Source organism: Megascapheus bottae, chromosome 36 (genome assembly GCF_031878675.1).
Source record: "Megascapheus bottae isolate mThoBot1 chromosome 36, mThoBot2.hap1, whole genome shotgun sequence".
NCBI lineage: Eukaryota > Metazoa > Chordata > Mammalia > Rodentia > Geomyidae > Megascapheus > Megascapheus bottae.
In genome coordinates, this window is record NC_143544.1 from 7,190,773 (window position 1) to 7,206,229 (window position 15,457).

The following is a 15,457-nucleotide window of genomic DNA, read 5'->3' on the forward strand; positions in this document are numbered from 1 at the left end:
TAAAGCCGGACACGGTGGCTTTCACCTGTAATCCTAGCTACTCGGGAGGCTGAGATCTGAGGATTGTGGTTCAAAGCCAGAGACTCTTATCTCCAATTAACCTCCAGAAAAGGAGAAGTGGGGCCGTGGTTCAAGGGGTAGGGTGGTAGCCTTGAGCTGAAGAGCTCAGGGACAGCGCCCAGGCCCACAGTTCAAGCCCCAAGATCCACAAAAAAAAAAAAAAAAAAAAAAAAAACACAGGCCAGGAGTTTGGCCTAGTGGTTAAAGTGCTTGCCTCGCATGCACAAAGACTGGTTCGATTCCTCGGTACCACATACATAGAAAAAAGCTGAAAGTGGTGCTGAGGCTCAAGTGTTAGAGCTCCAGCCCAAGCCCAGGACTGGCAAAAAAACCAACCAACCAACCAGACAAACAAACAAAAAACAGAAGAGGAGCTGTGGCACACAGTGCTTGGCGTCCAAGCCCACCGTTGAAAATAATAAAATCGTGCTGTACCCCAAGTTCGAGATCCCCCTGAAAGATCACCAGAGACCACGACCAATGCAAGCAGCAAAGAGCCATTTATCAGCAAGCTCGAGCTCGGTCCTCTGTGCCCTGAGTACAGAATCAGCACAGGTTTTCGTTTGTGGTTGGTTTGGTTTGTTTCTTTTGTGGCAGTCCTAGGCTTGCCCTGTCCTTGGGTTTTCTCAAGGTTAGAGCTCCACCACTTGAGCCTCAGCACCCTTCCAGCTTTTTCTATGCACGGGGTCCGAGGACCCGAACCCGGGTCTTGGTGCATGCGAGGCTGCACTCCCGGCCTCAGCAGTTTTCACAGCACAGAACAGGGCAGTGTGGGGCGCTTCCCTCCTCGGCCCATCTGGCTAGTCAGCCTTTCCATGGACCCTTCACCCCTTCCTTGTTCTACTATTACAGTTTAACGGCCGATTCCAGGCGTCCCGGCCCAGGCTCCGGGGACTGGGCGGATGCAGCGCTGGGCCGCCCTTCCGCGGGGCAGGGGCGTCGTCCCCAGACGCGCCCGGGACGGGGGTCCGGCGGCCCGGCCACAGACCCTCCGCAGCGCCCGGGCGGCGCGCTCGTCCAGGCTTTCCCGGTGGCAGGATCGCCACCAGGCCCGCGCCGCCCCCCGGACCCCCGCGCCCCGCCGCCCCCGGGGCCCCCGCGCGTCCCGCGAGCTCCGGTTCCAGGCCGCGCCCCGCCGTGCCCGGGCGTCCCGAGGAGCCCTTCGGAGCCCGGTCTACCCCCGCCCGCCCGCCCCGACCCCGGAGCCCGGCCGGGCGGGGCGGGGCCTCGCCGGCGGAAGTGCCCGGGGCGCGGGCGGCGCGGGCGGCCGGGCCATGGGAGCCGGGGCCGCTCGGGCGGCGGTGCGGGCGCGCGGCGCGGGGCGCGGGCCGCGGAGCGCGGGCGGAGCGCGGAGCCATGGGCCGGGCCGGGACCCGCGGCGCAGCGCGGGCGGCGGTGGGGCCGCTGCTGCCGCCGCTGCTGCTGCTGCTGCTGCTCGCCCGGCGCCCGCCCGCCGCCGCCGGCGACGGCTGGAAGAGCGGTGAGCCGGGGCGGCCGCGGCCGGGGCGGGGCCGTGACTCACCCGGGCCGCTGTGCGCTCACCGGGCGGGGGCCGGGGCGGCGGGCGGAGGGCGGCCGCGCGTGCCGGGGGGCCCCGGCCCGCCCCCCGCGCGCCGGTCTTGGAAGCGGGGCCTCCGGCTCCCCAGCCTGGCGGTGTCCCGGGAAACGTGCTCGCTGGCCCCGCCAGCCCGCGGGGCGGCGGCGGGGTCCCTGGACGGCAGCTCGGGGCCGGCGTCCTCCCCTGCCCGCCGTCCTCCCCTGCCCGCCGTCCTCCCCTGCCCGCCGTCCTCCCCTGCCCGCCGTCCTCCCCTGCCCGCCGTCCTCCCCTGCCCGCCGTCCTCCCCTGCCCGCCGTCCTCCCCTGCCCGCCCGGCGCGCGCCCGCAGCCCGGCCCGGCCCCGCTCCCCCCGATGTCACCCAGGACCCCGCTGGGCGTCGAGGCCGCAGAGCCAGGGAGCCCTGTGACTTCGGGGCCCACCGTGTCCTGGCATCCCGTTCCCTTTGTTGTCGTCAGTCTCGGGGCTTGGGCTCTGCCCCTAGGTGCCGTGCCGAGCTCCGCCGCTCTAGAGCCACACGGTGTCTGGCGGTGGATTGGAGATGAAGGGCGTCCCTGACTTCGGCCGGGCTGGCTCTGCTCCGGATCCTCAGATCTCAGCCTCCCCGGGATCTGGGGTGGCCGACGGGGGCCACCGCGTCCAGCTTAGGGACCTGTTTGTTGAACCAGTGCCCGAAGCCCCCCGGCTGGTGTTCGGGGGCTGAGGGACACGGCAGGACCTTTGCTCACTGAAGGGTAACCTTCCCTGCCCGGCCCCTTGGAGGCTGGGCGTCCATCTGCGGACGTTGCCTGGGACTTTAGCCCCCACTCCTGACTTGGAGGCCACAACCCGGAATGGAACTTGCTGGCCAGCAGATTCCAGAGAGCCTGGAATACACGGTGGTAGAACCTTCCTCTCCACTCACCTCCCCCCCAACCACACACAATGCCAGACTGTTCTAAGCTCTGACCTTGCCAGCCACCTGCTGTGTTTTCCCCAGGTGCCTCTGAGGGAGGCGTCCTGAGGCTGGCAGGAGCACAAGCTGTGCACCTGGCTCTCCTCTCTCGGGGGCCATCACTCCTGCAGGAAAGCTTCCAGGTGGAGAGCACTCTGCACAGAAGAGCCCAGGCTCTATCCCTGAGCTCTACCGCCCTACCCCTGGGCCTGGGCACTGTCCCTGAGCTCTACCGCCCTACCCCTGGGCCTGGGCGCTGTTCCTGAGCGCTTCAGCTCAAGGCTACCGCCCAACCCCTGGAGCCACAGCCCCACTTCCCATTTTCTAGTGATTAATTAGAGTTAAAAGTGTCTTGGACTTTTGTGCCCAGGCTGGCTTTGAACCTTGATTCTCAGATCTCATCCTCCTGAGTAGCCAGGATTACAGACATGAGCCTGTCCTTTCTCTTGAAGTCAGGCTGTCCTTTCTGTTGAAGCTCTTCTCCACTAACTAGGCTTAGAGGGACACACTGTTGACCTTGGCCCACCCACAGGGAGCCGGAGACCTAGAGGGGAGGAATAGCCAAGGACAGGCAGAATACCAGGCCTGAGCTGTCTCTGGGATGGGGCGGGTACTGAGCTGCTGTAGGACCTGGGGTGCCCAGAGTCCTAAACCAGGGGCCATGACTGGGTAGGCAGTTTGTCTCCCTTGGCCCCTGCTTTGCTCTTGTACCACCATGCTGGGGTGAGGAGGAGTTGGAGCCCAGGGATCCCCTCAGCTAGCCACGCTTGTGTCTGGAGTCTTCTCCCCTCCAAGGTCTCTTTCTAGGGAGAGATTCGGCTATGTCCCCTTGTCACAGGCTCCAGAATCAGCCAGGGTTGGACTCAGGGAAGGGGAGGAGAAGTGCGTTTGCTAGGTAGGGCAGAACCAATGCTTGACTGCCATCTTGGTAGAGGGCTGACTGGCCCTGGGCGTGTGCCTCTCTGAAGAAATTAAGTACTAGGGGCCATGGAGCTTCATTGGAAGCCAGGTCCCTGGGAGTGGGTCACGGCGGTCTGGGGGTAAGGAGGCAGCCTCACTGCCTCCAGGGGTCAAAAGGCAGCCGGGCCCTCAGCCAAGGTTTGCACAAGAAGGGTCCAGGCCCTTCTTCGGCTACTGAGGCCTTTCAGTCTGGGGTCTCCAAGTAGAGTGTTGTGGGGAGGTGGTGTCTGGCCTGGCTGATGGCACCTTCTTCCCGCAGAGGCTGGCCTGGTCCCCGAGCACTTCTCACAGGCCCCGCAGAAGCTGTCCTTCTACAGGTGGTATGGCAGCACCCAGCTCTTCCACTTCCGCGTACCCCCAGACACTGCACGGCTGCGCTGGCTGCTTCACGTGTCCCAGGAGAGCGGCCCCGCCTGCGAGGATGTGGAGATCACCGTGTAGGTGCCTAGAGCCCACCCCACCCCACCCCGTGCCTGGCTGTGGCCTCACACCATCACACTTGACTCTCTTCCTCCAGGTACTTCCGCTATGGCGCCCCTCCTGTCATCAACCCCCTGGGTACCAGCTTCTCGAGCGCCACCCCCGTGCAGGCCTCCTTCCACATCAGGACACTGTTTAGCGCCATGATGCTTGGCAATACTTCCATCAGTGTCTCCCACCCGGCCCCTGGGGATTGGTTTGTGGCCGCCCACTTGCCCCCCTCCTCCCAGAGGATTGAGGTTAAGGTGAGGGGCTGTCCTCCAAGGACTGGGGCAGGAGCCCCCAGGCACTGATGGCTGACTTTCTCTGGGCTCTGCCAGCCCACCGTCAGTGCAGCTGCACTCTCCTTAGCCTTCCCGGCTCTGACCCTCCTGCCCCCACACCTTTCTCCCAGGACTTTGAGTCCGCCTGTGCCTACATGTTCCAGCCTGACATGCTGGTCATGCGAGTGGTCGAAGTCTCCATCCTGGAGCCCGAAGTACCCCTTCTAAAGACCCTCCCCTCCCGCCCTACCTACCTCAAGTGAGTGGGCATCTGGGGAAGGCCTCCCTCTGTCCTCCCTGCGTGGGGGAGGAGGCTGAGGCCTTGGGGTCTTGGAAGATAAGCAGAGCCTGAAGTGGGGCCAAATCGCCTTGCTGCAGGGTCTTTGTCCCTGAGTACACCCAGGAACTTCGGCTGGAGCTGCAGGGGTGTGCATCCAAAGATAGCCCGGGCTGCCCTGTGCAGCTCACAGTGGGCACAGCCACCCTGCCCAGAAACTTCCAGAAGGTGCTGACCTGCAGCGGCCCCACCCCCTCCTGCCACGTTCTGTTGCCTTCACCACCATGGGGCCGGTGGCTGCAGGTGGTAGCCGAGAGCCTGGCAGGGCCTCCGCTGTCTGTCGCCTTGCGTGCGGAGGCTGTTCTCACAGGTGGGTTGACTGGAAACGGGCGGGGGGGGGGGGCTGCCCCAGGCCTCCCTCCCATTAAGTCCCTTGTCCCCTTGACAGCCTGCAGGCCGTGGAGTGTGACTTTACAACGCCTTGTGCAAAACGGTTCAAACCCGAGCAATGATACCTCTGAAAGCCAGTCGCTTCCACCTCCCGGTCACCAGACCCTGGGCAGATGTGGCCAAGGGTGTCGTGACCCCTTCTGTCTCCTGAACTACCCGGTCATGAGGGAGGACATGGATGTGCTGTCCGTGCGGTTCCAGCCCCTGGACGGGGTGGCGGTACTCGTGCACTCGGACTCGCCCTCCATCATGCGGCTCCGCCTTGACTCAGGCACGGACAGTGGGGGCTCCCTCACCATCCTCCTGAGAGCCAACAAGGTATGTCCTGAAACCGGGCCTGCCTATGAGTAGCTGGTGGCCTGGGCTCAGAGCCCTGGGGGATGGACTTTGGCACGGAGCCTAGAGCACGGTGGACTTTCAGACAACAGAGTAAGAGCAGTGGGTGTGGGCCGGCGTGGGGGTTGGTCCTCACGGAGGATCCACGGTTCCCTCGAAGACAGCCCTGTCCCTGTCAGCAGATAGCCGGAGGCGATTGTGCAGGGAAGTACCAGGGTGAGACACAAGCTGCCCTCCAGGGAAGGGTACCTGGCGCTGCTGCCAGTCTCCCAGGTGAGCAGCAGAGCTGCCTCTCTTGGGGGTGGCAGAGGCCCGATCTTGCACCGTTCTCCCTTCTAGACAGAGATCGCAAACAGCACCCTGATCGCTGCTTGCGTGAACGCTGCGTCACCCTTCCTCAGTTTCAATGCTTCACTGAACTGCATCACAGGTATGCAGGGCAGGGAGCATCTGGCAGGGAGAGTGGCTAGACCTCCTGGCCACCTCTAACGAGCCTTCCCACTCCATGCAGCCTTCTTCCAGGGCTACCCTTTGTCTCTGAGTGCTCTATCTACCACGGCCAGCCTCACCATCCCCTATCCAGAGACAGACAACTGGTACCTCTCCCTGCAGCTTGTGTGCCCCGAGAGCCCCAGGTGTGTAAACAGGGCCTTCGCGCCTGAGGGGCAGCTGAGTGAGTCCTTACGTTCCGAGTCATGGGATGGGTGCCTGAGACTGGTGTTCGGAGGTAACCCAACCTCCTCCGTGACAGCAAGAGGCCATTGCTTTCCATTCCCTTTCTCTGCCTTTCCCTCTCCCACAGCAGTCCCGGCAGAGGGAGAGGTCCAGGGCAGCTTGATTTGGGCCCTGTGTGTTGGTAAGCCATTGACATTCCAGCTGCCAGCCTTCTTGTGGCCCCTCCTTTCAGGGACTGTGAACAGGCCAGGGTCCGTGTAGAGACCACCTTGTACCTGATGCCCTGTCTGAATGACTGTGGGCCTTATGGCCAGTGCCTCCTACTGCGCAGACACAGCTACGTGTACGCAAGCTGCAGCTGCAAGGCCGGTGAGTCCTGCAGCCTGGCATGTCCAGGGATACCTCCGCCGCCTTCGGTATCCCTGTCCTGTCCCCACCAGAACTGGAGAGGGTACTCCCACAGAGCTCAGTGAGGACAAAGGCCGCCCCCTGCCCCGCTCTCCCAGTCCACTCAGACCGGGACACCGAGGTATCTCCTGAGCGGTACCTCCCGACCTTGGCTTCCCCTGCCCACTGCCTGCCCACACCTGCCCAGGCCTACACACACTTGCCCACCGGTTTCCCCTTTGCCCCCTTCTGTTTACACCTGCCTGTGGCTACCTACCTGTCCACACCTGTTTCTGCCTGTCCACACTTGGCTCCAGCTGTCAACCTCTGCCACCCCATCCCTCCCGGCCCCCACGGGTCCCCACCTGCCTACACCTGGGCATACCTGCCCATGCCTACCACAGACCTGTGCCCACCTGTCGCACCTGTCCTTGTCTGCCTCCAGGGGCCCACCTCTTGGGCACCACACTTGTCCCTTCGTTCCCAGCCTGCTCCTGGTAAGGAAAAGGCCCCAGAGTTTAGCCGTCCACACCCCCATCCACACCTGCCCCCTTCAGCACCCTGGCTGTTGCATGGCCTCTAGGCTGGCGCGGGTGGAGCTGCACGGATAACAGCACAGCCCAGTCTGTGGCTCAGCAGAAGGCAGCCGCGCTCCTGCTCACCCTCAGCAACCTCATGTTCCTGGCTCCCATTGCTGTGTCCGTGCACCGTGCTTTCCTGGTGGAGGCCGTCGTCTACTTGTACACCATGTTCTTCTCCACGGTAGGTCTGGCCCCACTCGGGGACGGGGGAGGTGGTGGTGGTGGGAAGGTCCAGGCTGCTGCTCACTGCCCCGCCTGGCAGTTCTACCACGCCTGTGACCAGCCAGGGGAGGCCATGCTCTGCATCCTCAGCTATGACACACTGCAGTACTGTGACTTCCTGGGCTCCGGGGCCTCCATCTGGGTCACCATTCTCTGCATGGCCAAGCTGAAGACAGTTCTGAAAAACGTGAGTGACCTCCGAGCTCAAGGCCCAAGGGCACCGAGGTCCCCCACCCCGCCCCCACCCCCACCCCTGTATAGCATGTGACACTTCAGGGAGAGAGAACAGGAAGGGGATTAGGCTTGTCTCAGAGAATGACCAGCTCTTCTGGACTGGGGGAGCAGCTCAAGGGACAGAGGGCTGACCTAGCAAAATCAAGGACTGCAGTTCAAACCCCAGTACCTCTGAAAGAGAGAAGGAAGAGAATGGCTGCGTGGTGCTCTCTGAAGGGGCTGGCCAAGTGCTATCCTGAAGGGCGCCACTGAAGCCTGCTCTGCTCAAGACGGTGGCGGTGGGGTTCTAGAACATGGGGTCCAGCCCACGGAGAAGGGCCAAGTTAGCCAGCAGCCCGGGGCGAGTAAGAAGAGGTGCCCAGCGTGGCCCGGCGTGCCCGGTCACCTGCTGCTGCTGTGTCTGGCGTGGGGGTAGAAGAGCCCAGGCTACATCACTGGACTCTCTTTCCAGATCCTGTTTGTCCTGGGCACACTGGTCATGGCCATGTCCTTGCAGCTGGACCGCAGGGGCATCTGGAACTTGGTGGGGCCCTGCCTGTTTGCCTTGGTGATCATGTCCTGCATGTGGGTAAGGAGCTCGGAGCCGCAGATGCTCCTGCCCGGGTTCCAGGAAGGGACCGGGGTGCACAGTCTCGGCTGAGGGCTGTTCGGGTGAGTTACGGCTGGTGGGCCAGGGTTTGAAGACTGAGGACATGTGGCCGTAGGCCCTTGAACTCTTCTCCCCCAGGCAACCTACTGCATGGCTGGTCAGGTCCAGGTGCGCCCCTGCAACCTCCAGCCCTAGACATCTGAATGCCTCAGCTGCAGCCAGCCCACACCAACACTTGTGTGTCTGTTTGCTCCAGGTGTATCGCTGTGGGCATCGGCACCAGTGTTACCCTCCCTCATGGCAGCGCTGGGTCTTCTACCTCTTGCCTGGCATCTCCATGGCCTCTGTGGGCATCGCCATCTACACCTCCATGATGACTAATGACAACTATTACTATACACACAGCATCTGGCACATGCTGCTGGCTGCAAGTGCAGCTTTCCTGCTGCCACCACGGGAGGAACAAGTTGAAGCCTGGGCCTGCTCCCAGGACCTCCCCTGTCACTATGAGATCTGTAGGAATGACCGTGATGATCTGTACACCGTGACATAATGTGGTCAGCCCAGGGACATCTGCTGCTTCGATGGACTCTTTGTCCAGGAACAACTACAAGGAAGAGGAGCCCCATCCAGATTGATTTCCAACAGAATAAAACTGCCCTGAGACTATGTCCTCCTGCAGCAGACAGGACTGCCCTCTCCAAGCCACCCAGCTCCCTTGTGTCTGCTGCTGACATCCTCTGCTGGTCTCAGCTGTTTCTACAGTGGCCTCCAGAGACTACAGATACTGTGTGTGGTGTGGTGGGGGGGGGGGGGGGAGAATGGGTGGAGCCCTGTGCTCTGCTGTCCTGGGGATAGTTAGAGGTGTGGAAAAAAATTCCCCTTGCCTTAGTTCTTTGTGAAGCTGTGACATGAGACCTACAGGGCAAGAAAGGCCCAAAGTCCACCATCCCTGATTGTGTGGTCCCCGAATGCTGGCCTGCCCAGAGCGTGGGAGCAACTTTAGGACCTTGTAAAAACAAGGTCCTTCCCTCCCTCCTGCCCCTCTCCTTTGTGGGAACCATATACATCCTGGGGAGGGGACTGCTCAACTGTTGCTCAAGTGTCCCCTACTCTGGGCTCACACTGCCCCGCCTCTGTGCCCATGCTTCCCCCAAGAGGTCCTGGGCCCTCATTTGACCAGGATGCAGCTAAGATGGTTGCTCTGCCTCATCACCCTGTCCCACCCTCACCCAGCCAATCCTGGACCACCTGAGGCCTGGTCTTTCCAACTCCTCCTGGGAGTGCTGGGCTGTTTGTGGGAGCATTATTGTACCCCTCTGCTCCAGGGGCCAGGTGAGGAGCTGCTTCTCTGGGAGTGATCTGGGAATAGACCCCCCGAGGAGACCCATAATGGCCTTCAGATCCTGGCTCTGGGAGCTCACTTTTCAGGTCCAATCCAGGATGTTCCTTTCCTTAGCCACCAAAGCACATTCTAGACACGCACGTACGTACGTGTTTCAAAGGGTAAAAAATTAAGCTACTTTTTAATGAATTGCTGAACTGAATGTACTTCATTGGTTTTCAAGCCGGATGGGTGTTGGTTCTTGAACTCAGGTTCCGCCTGCGTGGTCACTGTGTTAGCTCCCCCTTCACACCATGTCTCCAGTTCTGCATTTCGCTCGATGATTTGAGGTGAAGGCTCCAGGATTTCTCTGCCCGGGCTAGTTAGCTTCAAACCCTGGTCCTGCAAACCCAGCCTCCCGAGGAGCTGGGTGACAGGCCACTGGCCTCTCTCCCTTCCTGTCAGTCCTGGGACTTCAACTCACGGATGACTGACAGGCGCTGCAGCCAGTCGCCCGCGGGCGGAAGTGGCTCTCGGGACCACTTCCGTTTCCGGCCGGCGCGCTCCGCGGGAGGCGGAGTTGGCCCGTGCGCTTCCGGCCGCCTTGCGGAGACGCGGGCTGCGCGCCCCGCCGCCGCCCCGCCGCCCGCCGCCCGCCGCCCGCCGCCCCCCGCCCCACACCGCCCCGCCGCCGCCCCGCCATGCCTCTGCACAAGTTCCCGGTCCACATGTGGCCGCGGCTGCGGCTGCGGGAGGGCCTCTGCTCCCGCCTGCCCGCCCACTTCCTGCGCTCGCTGGAGGAGAAGCGGACGCCCAGCCCCGTCCACTACCGACCCCACGGGGCCAAGTTCAAGATCAACCCCAAGAACGGGCGGCGCGAGCGCGTGCAGGACGTGCCCGTGCCGCTCTACTTCCCCCCGGAGTCGCAGCGCGGGCTGTGGGGCGGCGAGGGCTGGATCCTGGGCTACAGATACGCCAACAACGACAAGGTGAGTGCGCGGGGCAGGCCCGGCGGGGAGGCCCGCACCTGCGCCCCGCCGCTCGGGGAGGAGTGGAGGGACGGCGCTGGAGGCCTGCCTACACCACGCAGACGGTTGAGACCCTCTGGAAAACAGCTGGGGCAAAATGGGCTGGAGACCTGGGACGCGAGCTACTCAGAAGGCTGAGATTGCTGGGCCTGTAATCCGCCTGTAATCCTAGGCAGGAAAGTCTGTGAGAGTTGCCTCCAGTTAACCACCGAAAAGCCGGTAGTGGAGCTTTGGCTTAAGTGGTAGAGTGCCAAGCGCCTGCCTTTAACACAAAAGCTCAAGGGCAGTGCCCAGGCCTTGAGTACCAGCTCCAAGATTGGCACAAAACGAGAAAAAAAAAAAGGTCCAATCTTATAGCTCCAGTGAATGAAAAACCTTCAGTTCAAGCCCTCAGTAGGAGGAGGAGAAACAAAAAAGACTTACAGGGCCGGGACTCTGGCCTAGTGGTAGAGTGCTTGCCTAGCATGCATGAATCCCAGGTTTGATTCCTCACTACCACATACATAGAAAAAGCCGGAACGGGTACTGTGGTAGAGCATTAACCTTGAGAAAGCCCAAGGTCAGTGCCCAGGCCCTCAGTTTAAGCCCCAGGACTGGCAAAAAAAAAAAAAAAAAAAAAAAAAGACAGTAGGTATCCTGAAAGGAGATTGTCCAAACCCTGGGGTCAGCACATGACAGGGCATGGAGTGGCCCTGGCTGGCACCAGGCAGGCAGGCCTTAAGTTCCATCCCCAGCACTACATGCACAAATGGTAAAAGGAGAGAATGAAAAAGAAGAGTAGGGAAATGGATGAGGCTTGCCTGTTGTGGAGGAGGAGGAGCTGAGGTCAGTGGTAGTTTGCCAGCTGACTGGGCATAATTTGTCTAATTCTTGTGAAGTGGGAATTCCTTGCCCGTCAAAACGAGGATGGAAGACTGGCTGCCAGTGGTTTATGCTTGTAATCAGAGCTACTCAGGCTGAAATGTGAGGATCATGATTCAAAGCCAGCTAGGTGGGGCAGAGTCTTCAGTTTACTGACAAAAAAGCTAGAAGCGGAGCTGTGGCTTAATTGGTAGGTAAAACACTAGCCTTGAGCACAAAAGCTCAGGGATAGTGCCCAGGCTCTGAGTTCAAGCATCAGGACTACGACAGGCACACACATACATGAGAGACAAATTAGGAGGGAGCTGGGCACTGGTGGCTGAAACTAATCCTTGATGCTTGGGAGACAAGTCTGAAGATAAGCCTAGGCAGACATCCTGAGACTTATCCTTGGTTAGCCAGTAAAAAGCTGGAAGTGGAAGTGTGGGTCAAGTGGTAGAGTACCATCCATGAATGACAAGCAACATCCCAAAGTCCTCAGTTCAGACCTTGGTACCTGAATGAAAGAAGAATTAAAAGTAAGGCAGAGTCACTCTTACAAAGGGCAGGGGCAGCTCTAGTCTCTGCTCCTGACCGAGTCCTATGGGAGGAGACAGGCCTGCCAGGCTTCCATTTTCCTTTTCAATTGGCCCTTGGGTTACCATCGTTTGAGCATCTTCAAGGGAAGGAAAAACCAGCCTCTAAGTGAGCCACCGGGTCCAGCCCCAGGTCTAGAATCTTGTGGCAGTGGATAAGAGGTGGAGCCTCTTGTGGGAGAAGCTTAGGTGAGCGGGACCCAGTGGCCCATTTTGGTCACCATTTTGGTCCTGCTTCCCCCATAAGGAAATTCAGCACTTAGAGGATCTCTGTTGTACCCTCAGCTCTCAACAAGGGTGAAGAAGGTGTGGAAACCCCAGCTGTTTGAGCGTGAGCTCTACAGTGAGATCTTGGACAAGAAGTTCACTGTGACCGTGACCATGAGGACTTTGGATCTCATCGACCAGGCCTATGGGTTCGACTTCTATATCCTCAAGGCAAGGGGGCCATTAGTCAGATTTAAGAGGGGCTCAGCAGCCCTACACTGGGGCACATGTTTGCAGGAGCCAGTCCAGAACTGCAGCCCTATCCCCACTGGGCAGTCCACATGTGTCTTCTGCCTGCAGGAGATTCTGAGTGAGCACAGCCACCCCCATCTCTGGCTTGCCCTGGGCTGGCTTAGGACTGAACTGGGCTGGTTGGTGGTCACTGGTGTAACTGCTGTTCTCATGTGAGCCCCTTCTTAGACCCCAAGGGAGGACTTGTGCTCCAAATTTGGGATGGATCTGAAGCGAGGAATGCTGTTGAGGCTTGCCCGCCAGGACCCCCAGCTGCACCCAGATGACCCTGAACGGAGGGCAGCCATCTACAGCAAGTACAAGGTGAGGGCTTCTCCTGTTGACCCTGCTGCCTATGCTTGTCAGACACTGGGCTTCACTGAGCTGTCTGTTTGCCCTACCAGGACTTTGTTATCCCAGAGGAGGAGGCCGAGTGGGTTGGCCTGACCTTGGAGGAGGCTATGGAGAAGCAGAGGCTCCTGGAGGAGAAGGTGAGCACCCAGCTACGGCTGCCCTCCCAGGCCAGGGGACAGAGGGGTGGAGGAGAGAGCCTGGGTCAGGGACCGGCACACCTGCTACCCCTGCCCTCAGTGGGAATTATGAGACCCTTTGCACCTAACATTCTCCAGGGTCTTCCCTTTGTTTCTGTTCCCTAGAAGGGTCTGGGGCCTGTGGTGGCTGTTGGCTCAGGGACCCCACATGTGGCATGGCAGCATGCTGAACTCCCAGCACAGCCAGAGGCAGGCCTGTGACTCCTGTGTCCTTGGGGAAGAAGAGCCACCTGTGAGTGGGCTCTGCTTTCCGGTTTGACAAGCAACCTCATGTGACCCTGTCACTAAGCCCAAGTGGCTCGGGCATTGGCGCATCAGCCCCCAAATCCTCTGGCTAGCAGCTGCCAGCTGCTCTGGCAGGCATGAGCCTCATATGACCCTTCCTCATTCAGGACCCGGTCCCCCTGTTCAAGATCTATGTGGAGGAGCTGGTCGAGCAGCTTCAGCAGCAGGCGCTGTCGGAGCCCGCAGTGGTCCAGAAGAGAGCCCCCTCCTGAGCCTGGCCTTCCTCTCTGGGCCTTTAAGCACTGCAGCCGTATCCTGGAATGACTCTAAGGGTTCTGTGTGCTGGCCACACAGCTCCAGAGGTGGTCTTCTCAGAGGTCCTGAGGAATAGTTCAGCCCTGAACTTCAGAAGGCTTGGAGCTGAGCGGTGGCCCAGTCTGTGTGGGTCAAATGCTGGCAGCGTGTATTGTGCCTATGGGTCTGGGACTGAGTAAATTCTTGAGCCCAGCTGTGTGTGCGTGTGCGTGTGTGTTTCTTCCAGGGCTCCTTTTGGTGTTTCTTCTTCTCTTGGAAAGGGTCCCTCATAATAGGTATCTGGGGTGTAGCAGGGTGGGCTCATTTCTTTCCATTACACATATGTCCCTTTCTGTTCTAGAATGTTCTCCAGAACGGGAAGGAAGACTGAGGTTTGGCTTGGGTCTAGGAAGGGTCCCTGTGGTGTCCTATTGCCCTTTGTTAGTCATGATCTGGGGGGGGTTGGGGGCAGTGATCTTGTAGGGGCTCCAATCCGCTGACCTCTGCTTACGCCTTTCACTGTTCCTGTGCATCTGCTGGTTGGGACTGTGTTGTGAGGTGGGGAGCTGAGCCAGGCCTTCCCTGGAAGGGAAGGAGGTCCATTCTGGTCTGGGGGGGTGGGTGATGAGGACTGTCCATTGATTCACAGCTTATGAGAGGAAGAGTCAGTCTGCTGCCTGGTTTGGGCTAAGTCCAGCGGGATCACACAGTTACCCTGCTGGGCAGGAGGGCCCAGCTTCTTAGGAAGGTCTCCAGAGTCAGAGCCTGTCTTGTGGTCAGCGCCCAGGGTAATACCCACAGAGATCCCAGTGCTTTCCACACACCAGTGTCACACAACACTCCTGCTATGTGAATCACTCTTTTAAGATTACTGTATCCAAACCAGATGACACTCGCTAGCTCTTGGTCTAACACCGATAGTCCACAGGCCTCTGCTGGTTGTCTATAAAGTGATGTGGTTCTTAGGCCTCTGGCTGCTGTCTGTTTTCTTGTTTTGTTTTGAGGTGGTGGGGCTTGAACTCCAGGCCAGGGCACTGTCGCTGAACCGATTTGCTCAAGGCTAGCACTCTACCACGTTGAGGCACAGCACCACTTCTTTTTTTCTGGTGGTAATGGAGATAGATTCTCACAGACTTTCCTGCCTGGGCTGGGTTTGAACCTCAGTCCTCAGATCTGAGCCTCCCGAGTAGCTAGGATGACAGGAGTGAGCCACCGCGCCTGGCTCTCCTTACCTTTTTTCAGAGCCAAGGCCTAGCCACACAGGACTTTTAAGGATTTTTTTTACTATTGTTTTCTGTCACAGGGTCAGTCTCCTAAAGTACTGAGATGATAAGCGTGTACCACGACAACTGGTTAGGACCTACAGTGTGTCTTGTGTCAGCTTTTTGGGGACCTAAAAGGTCCAGGTCTGGCTTAGAGGAGATAGAGTGAGAGCAGGCAGGGACCAGGTGGGCTCAGGCTCTGAGGTTTGCAGATAAGAGCCTCTTGTCTCCCTGTGGGCAGTGGTGGTCTGGCAAGTGTCTATCCTGATCCATTTACTTAGGAGTGTGGTTCTGGCTCCAGTGGGGTAACTGAGAGTTGGCCAGGCCACCATTGGTCTGGCTGCCTGTGAGCGGATGTGAGTGTGACCTTAGCAAGTCCCTGCCAGTTGCTTCCCTCAAAGCCTGACACTTTCCGCCTTGCGGAGGGAGGCCAGGCAGGACTCCAGACTTGGCTCTTTCCCGGTGGGAGGTGGTGTCAGTGTATCACATTCTTCACAGCCTGGCCTCGGAACATGATGGTGTTCAGTGTTGACAGGCTCACAGTAACCCAGATGTAGGCGAGGCTCACCATACCATTTCTGCCTCATGTGTTCTGTCCTTGGAGAGGTCGAGGAGTGTCAGCGTGAGGTGAGGAGACACTATGTGCTCACAGTGAGCAAGCTGCTGTTCACATGTTCACACCACAGTTGCAAGCCACTGGAGCTGGCCTCGGACCCGCCTGTGTCTACATTTCCCTGCTGTCCATGTAGCCTATCCTTCCCTTCCTAGCCGAGACCAGCTCAGGTCTCCCTGACATAGACCACCCCCGAGAACCCTGTGTGATGCCTGGGGTTAGA

General features: G+C 59.7%; 2 protein-coding genes across 5 annotated transcripts; both read left to right on the forward strand.

Moving 5' to 3' along the window:
* The first annotated feature begins 1,416 nt into the window (after positions 1-1,416).
* On the forward strand, positions 1,417-8,812 carry Pgap6 (post-GPI attachment to proteins 6). Of its 3 annotated transcripts, XM_090324697.1 has the most exons (13): positions 1,417-1,540; positions 3,769-3,946; positions 4,027-4,234; positions 4,384-4,511; positions 4,631-4,899; positions 4,978-5,297; positions 5,655-5,745; positions 5,827-5,950; positions 6,223-6,359; positions 6,961-7,139; positions 7,221-7,367; positions 7,866-7,982; positions 8,260-8,812. In XM_090324697.1, the coding sequence occupies exons 1-13, from the start codon at positions 1,417-1,419 to the stop codon at positions 8,554-8,556; spliced, it is 2,319 nt and encodes a 772-aa protein (XP_090180823.1). In that variant the 3' UTR covers positions 8,557-8,812. The 3 variants fall into 3 exon arrangements, with proteins under 3 accessions (XP_090180823.1, XP_090180825.1, XP_090180824.1); XM_090324699.1 differs by lacking the exons at positions 1,417-1,540; positions 4,027-4,234 and adding an exon at positions 1,971-3,000 and having other exon boundaries at positions 3,769-4,026; XM_090324698.1 differs by lacking the exons at positions 1,417-1,540; positions 4,027-4,234 and adding an exon at positions 1,971-2,349 and having other exon boundaries at positions 3,769-4,026.
* A 1,204-nt stretch (positions 8,813-10,016) lies between these two features.
* Mrpl28 (mitochondrial ribosomal protein L28) lies at positions 10,017-13,578 on the forward strand. 2 transcript variants are annotated; one of them, XM_090325039.1, is made up of 5 exons: positions 10,017-10,316; positions 12,077-12,229; positions 12,479-12,613; positions 12,694-12,780; positions 13,233-13,578. In XM_090325039.1, the coding sequence occupies exons 1-5, from the start codon at positions 10,029-10,031 to the stop codon at positions 13,335-13,337; spliced, it is 768 nt and encodes a 255-aa protein (XP_090181165.1). In that variant the 5' UTR covers positions 10,017-10,028; the 3' UTR covers positions 13,338-13,578. The 2 variants fall into 2 exon arrangements, with proteins under 2 accessions (XP_090181165.1, XP_090181164.1); XM_090325038.1 differs by having other exon boundaries at positions 12,694-13,578.
* The last annotated feature ends 1,879 nt before the right edge of the window (positions 13,579-15,457 follow it).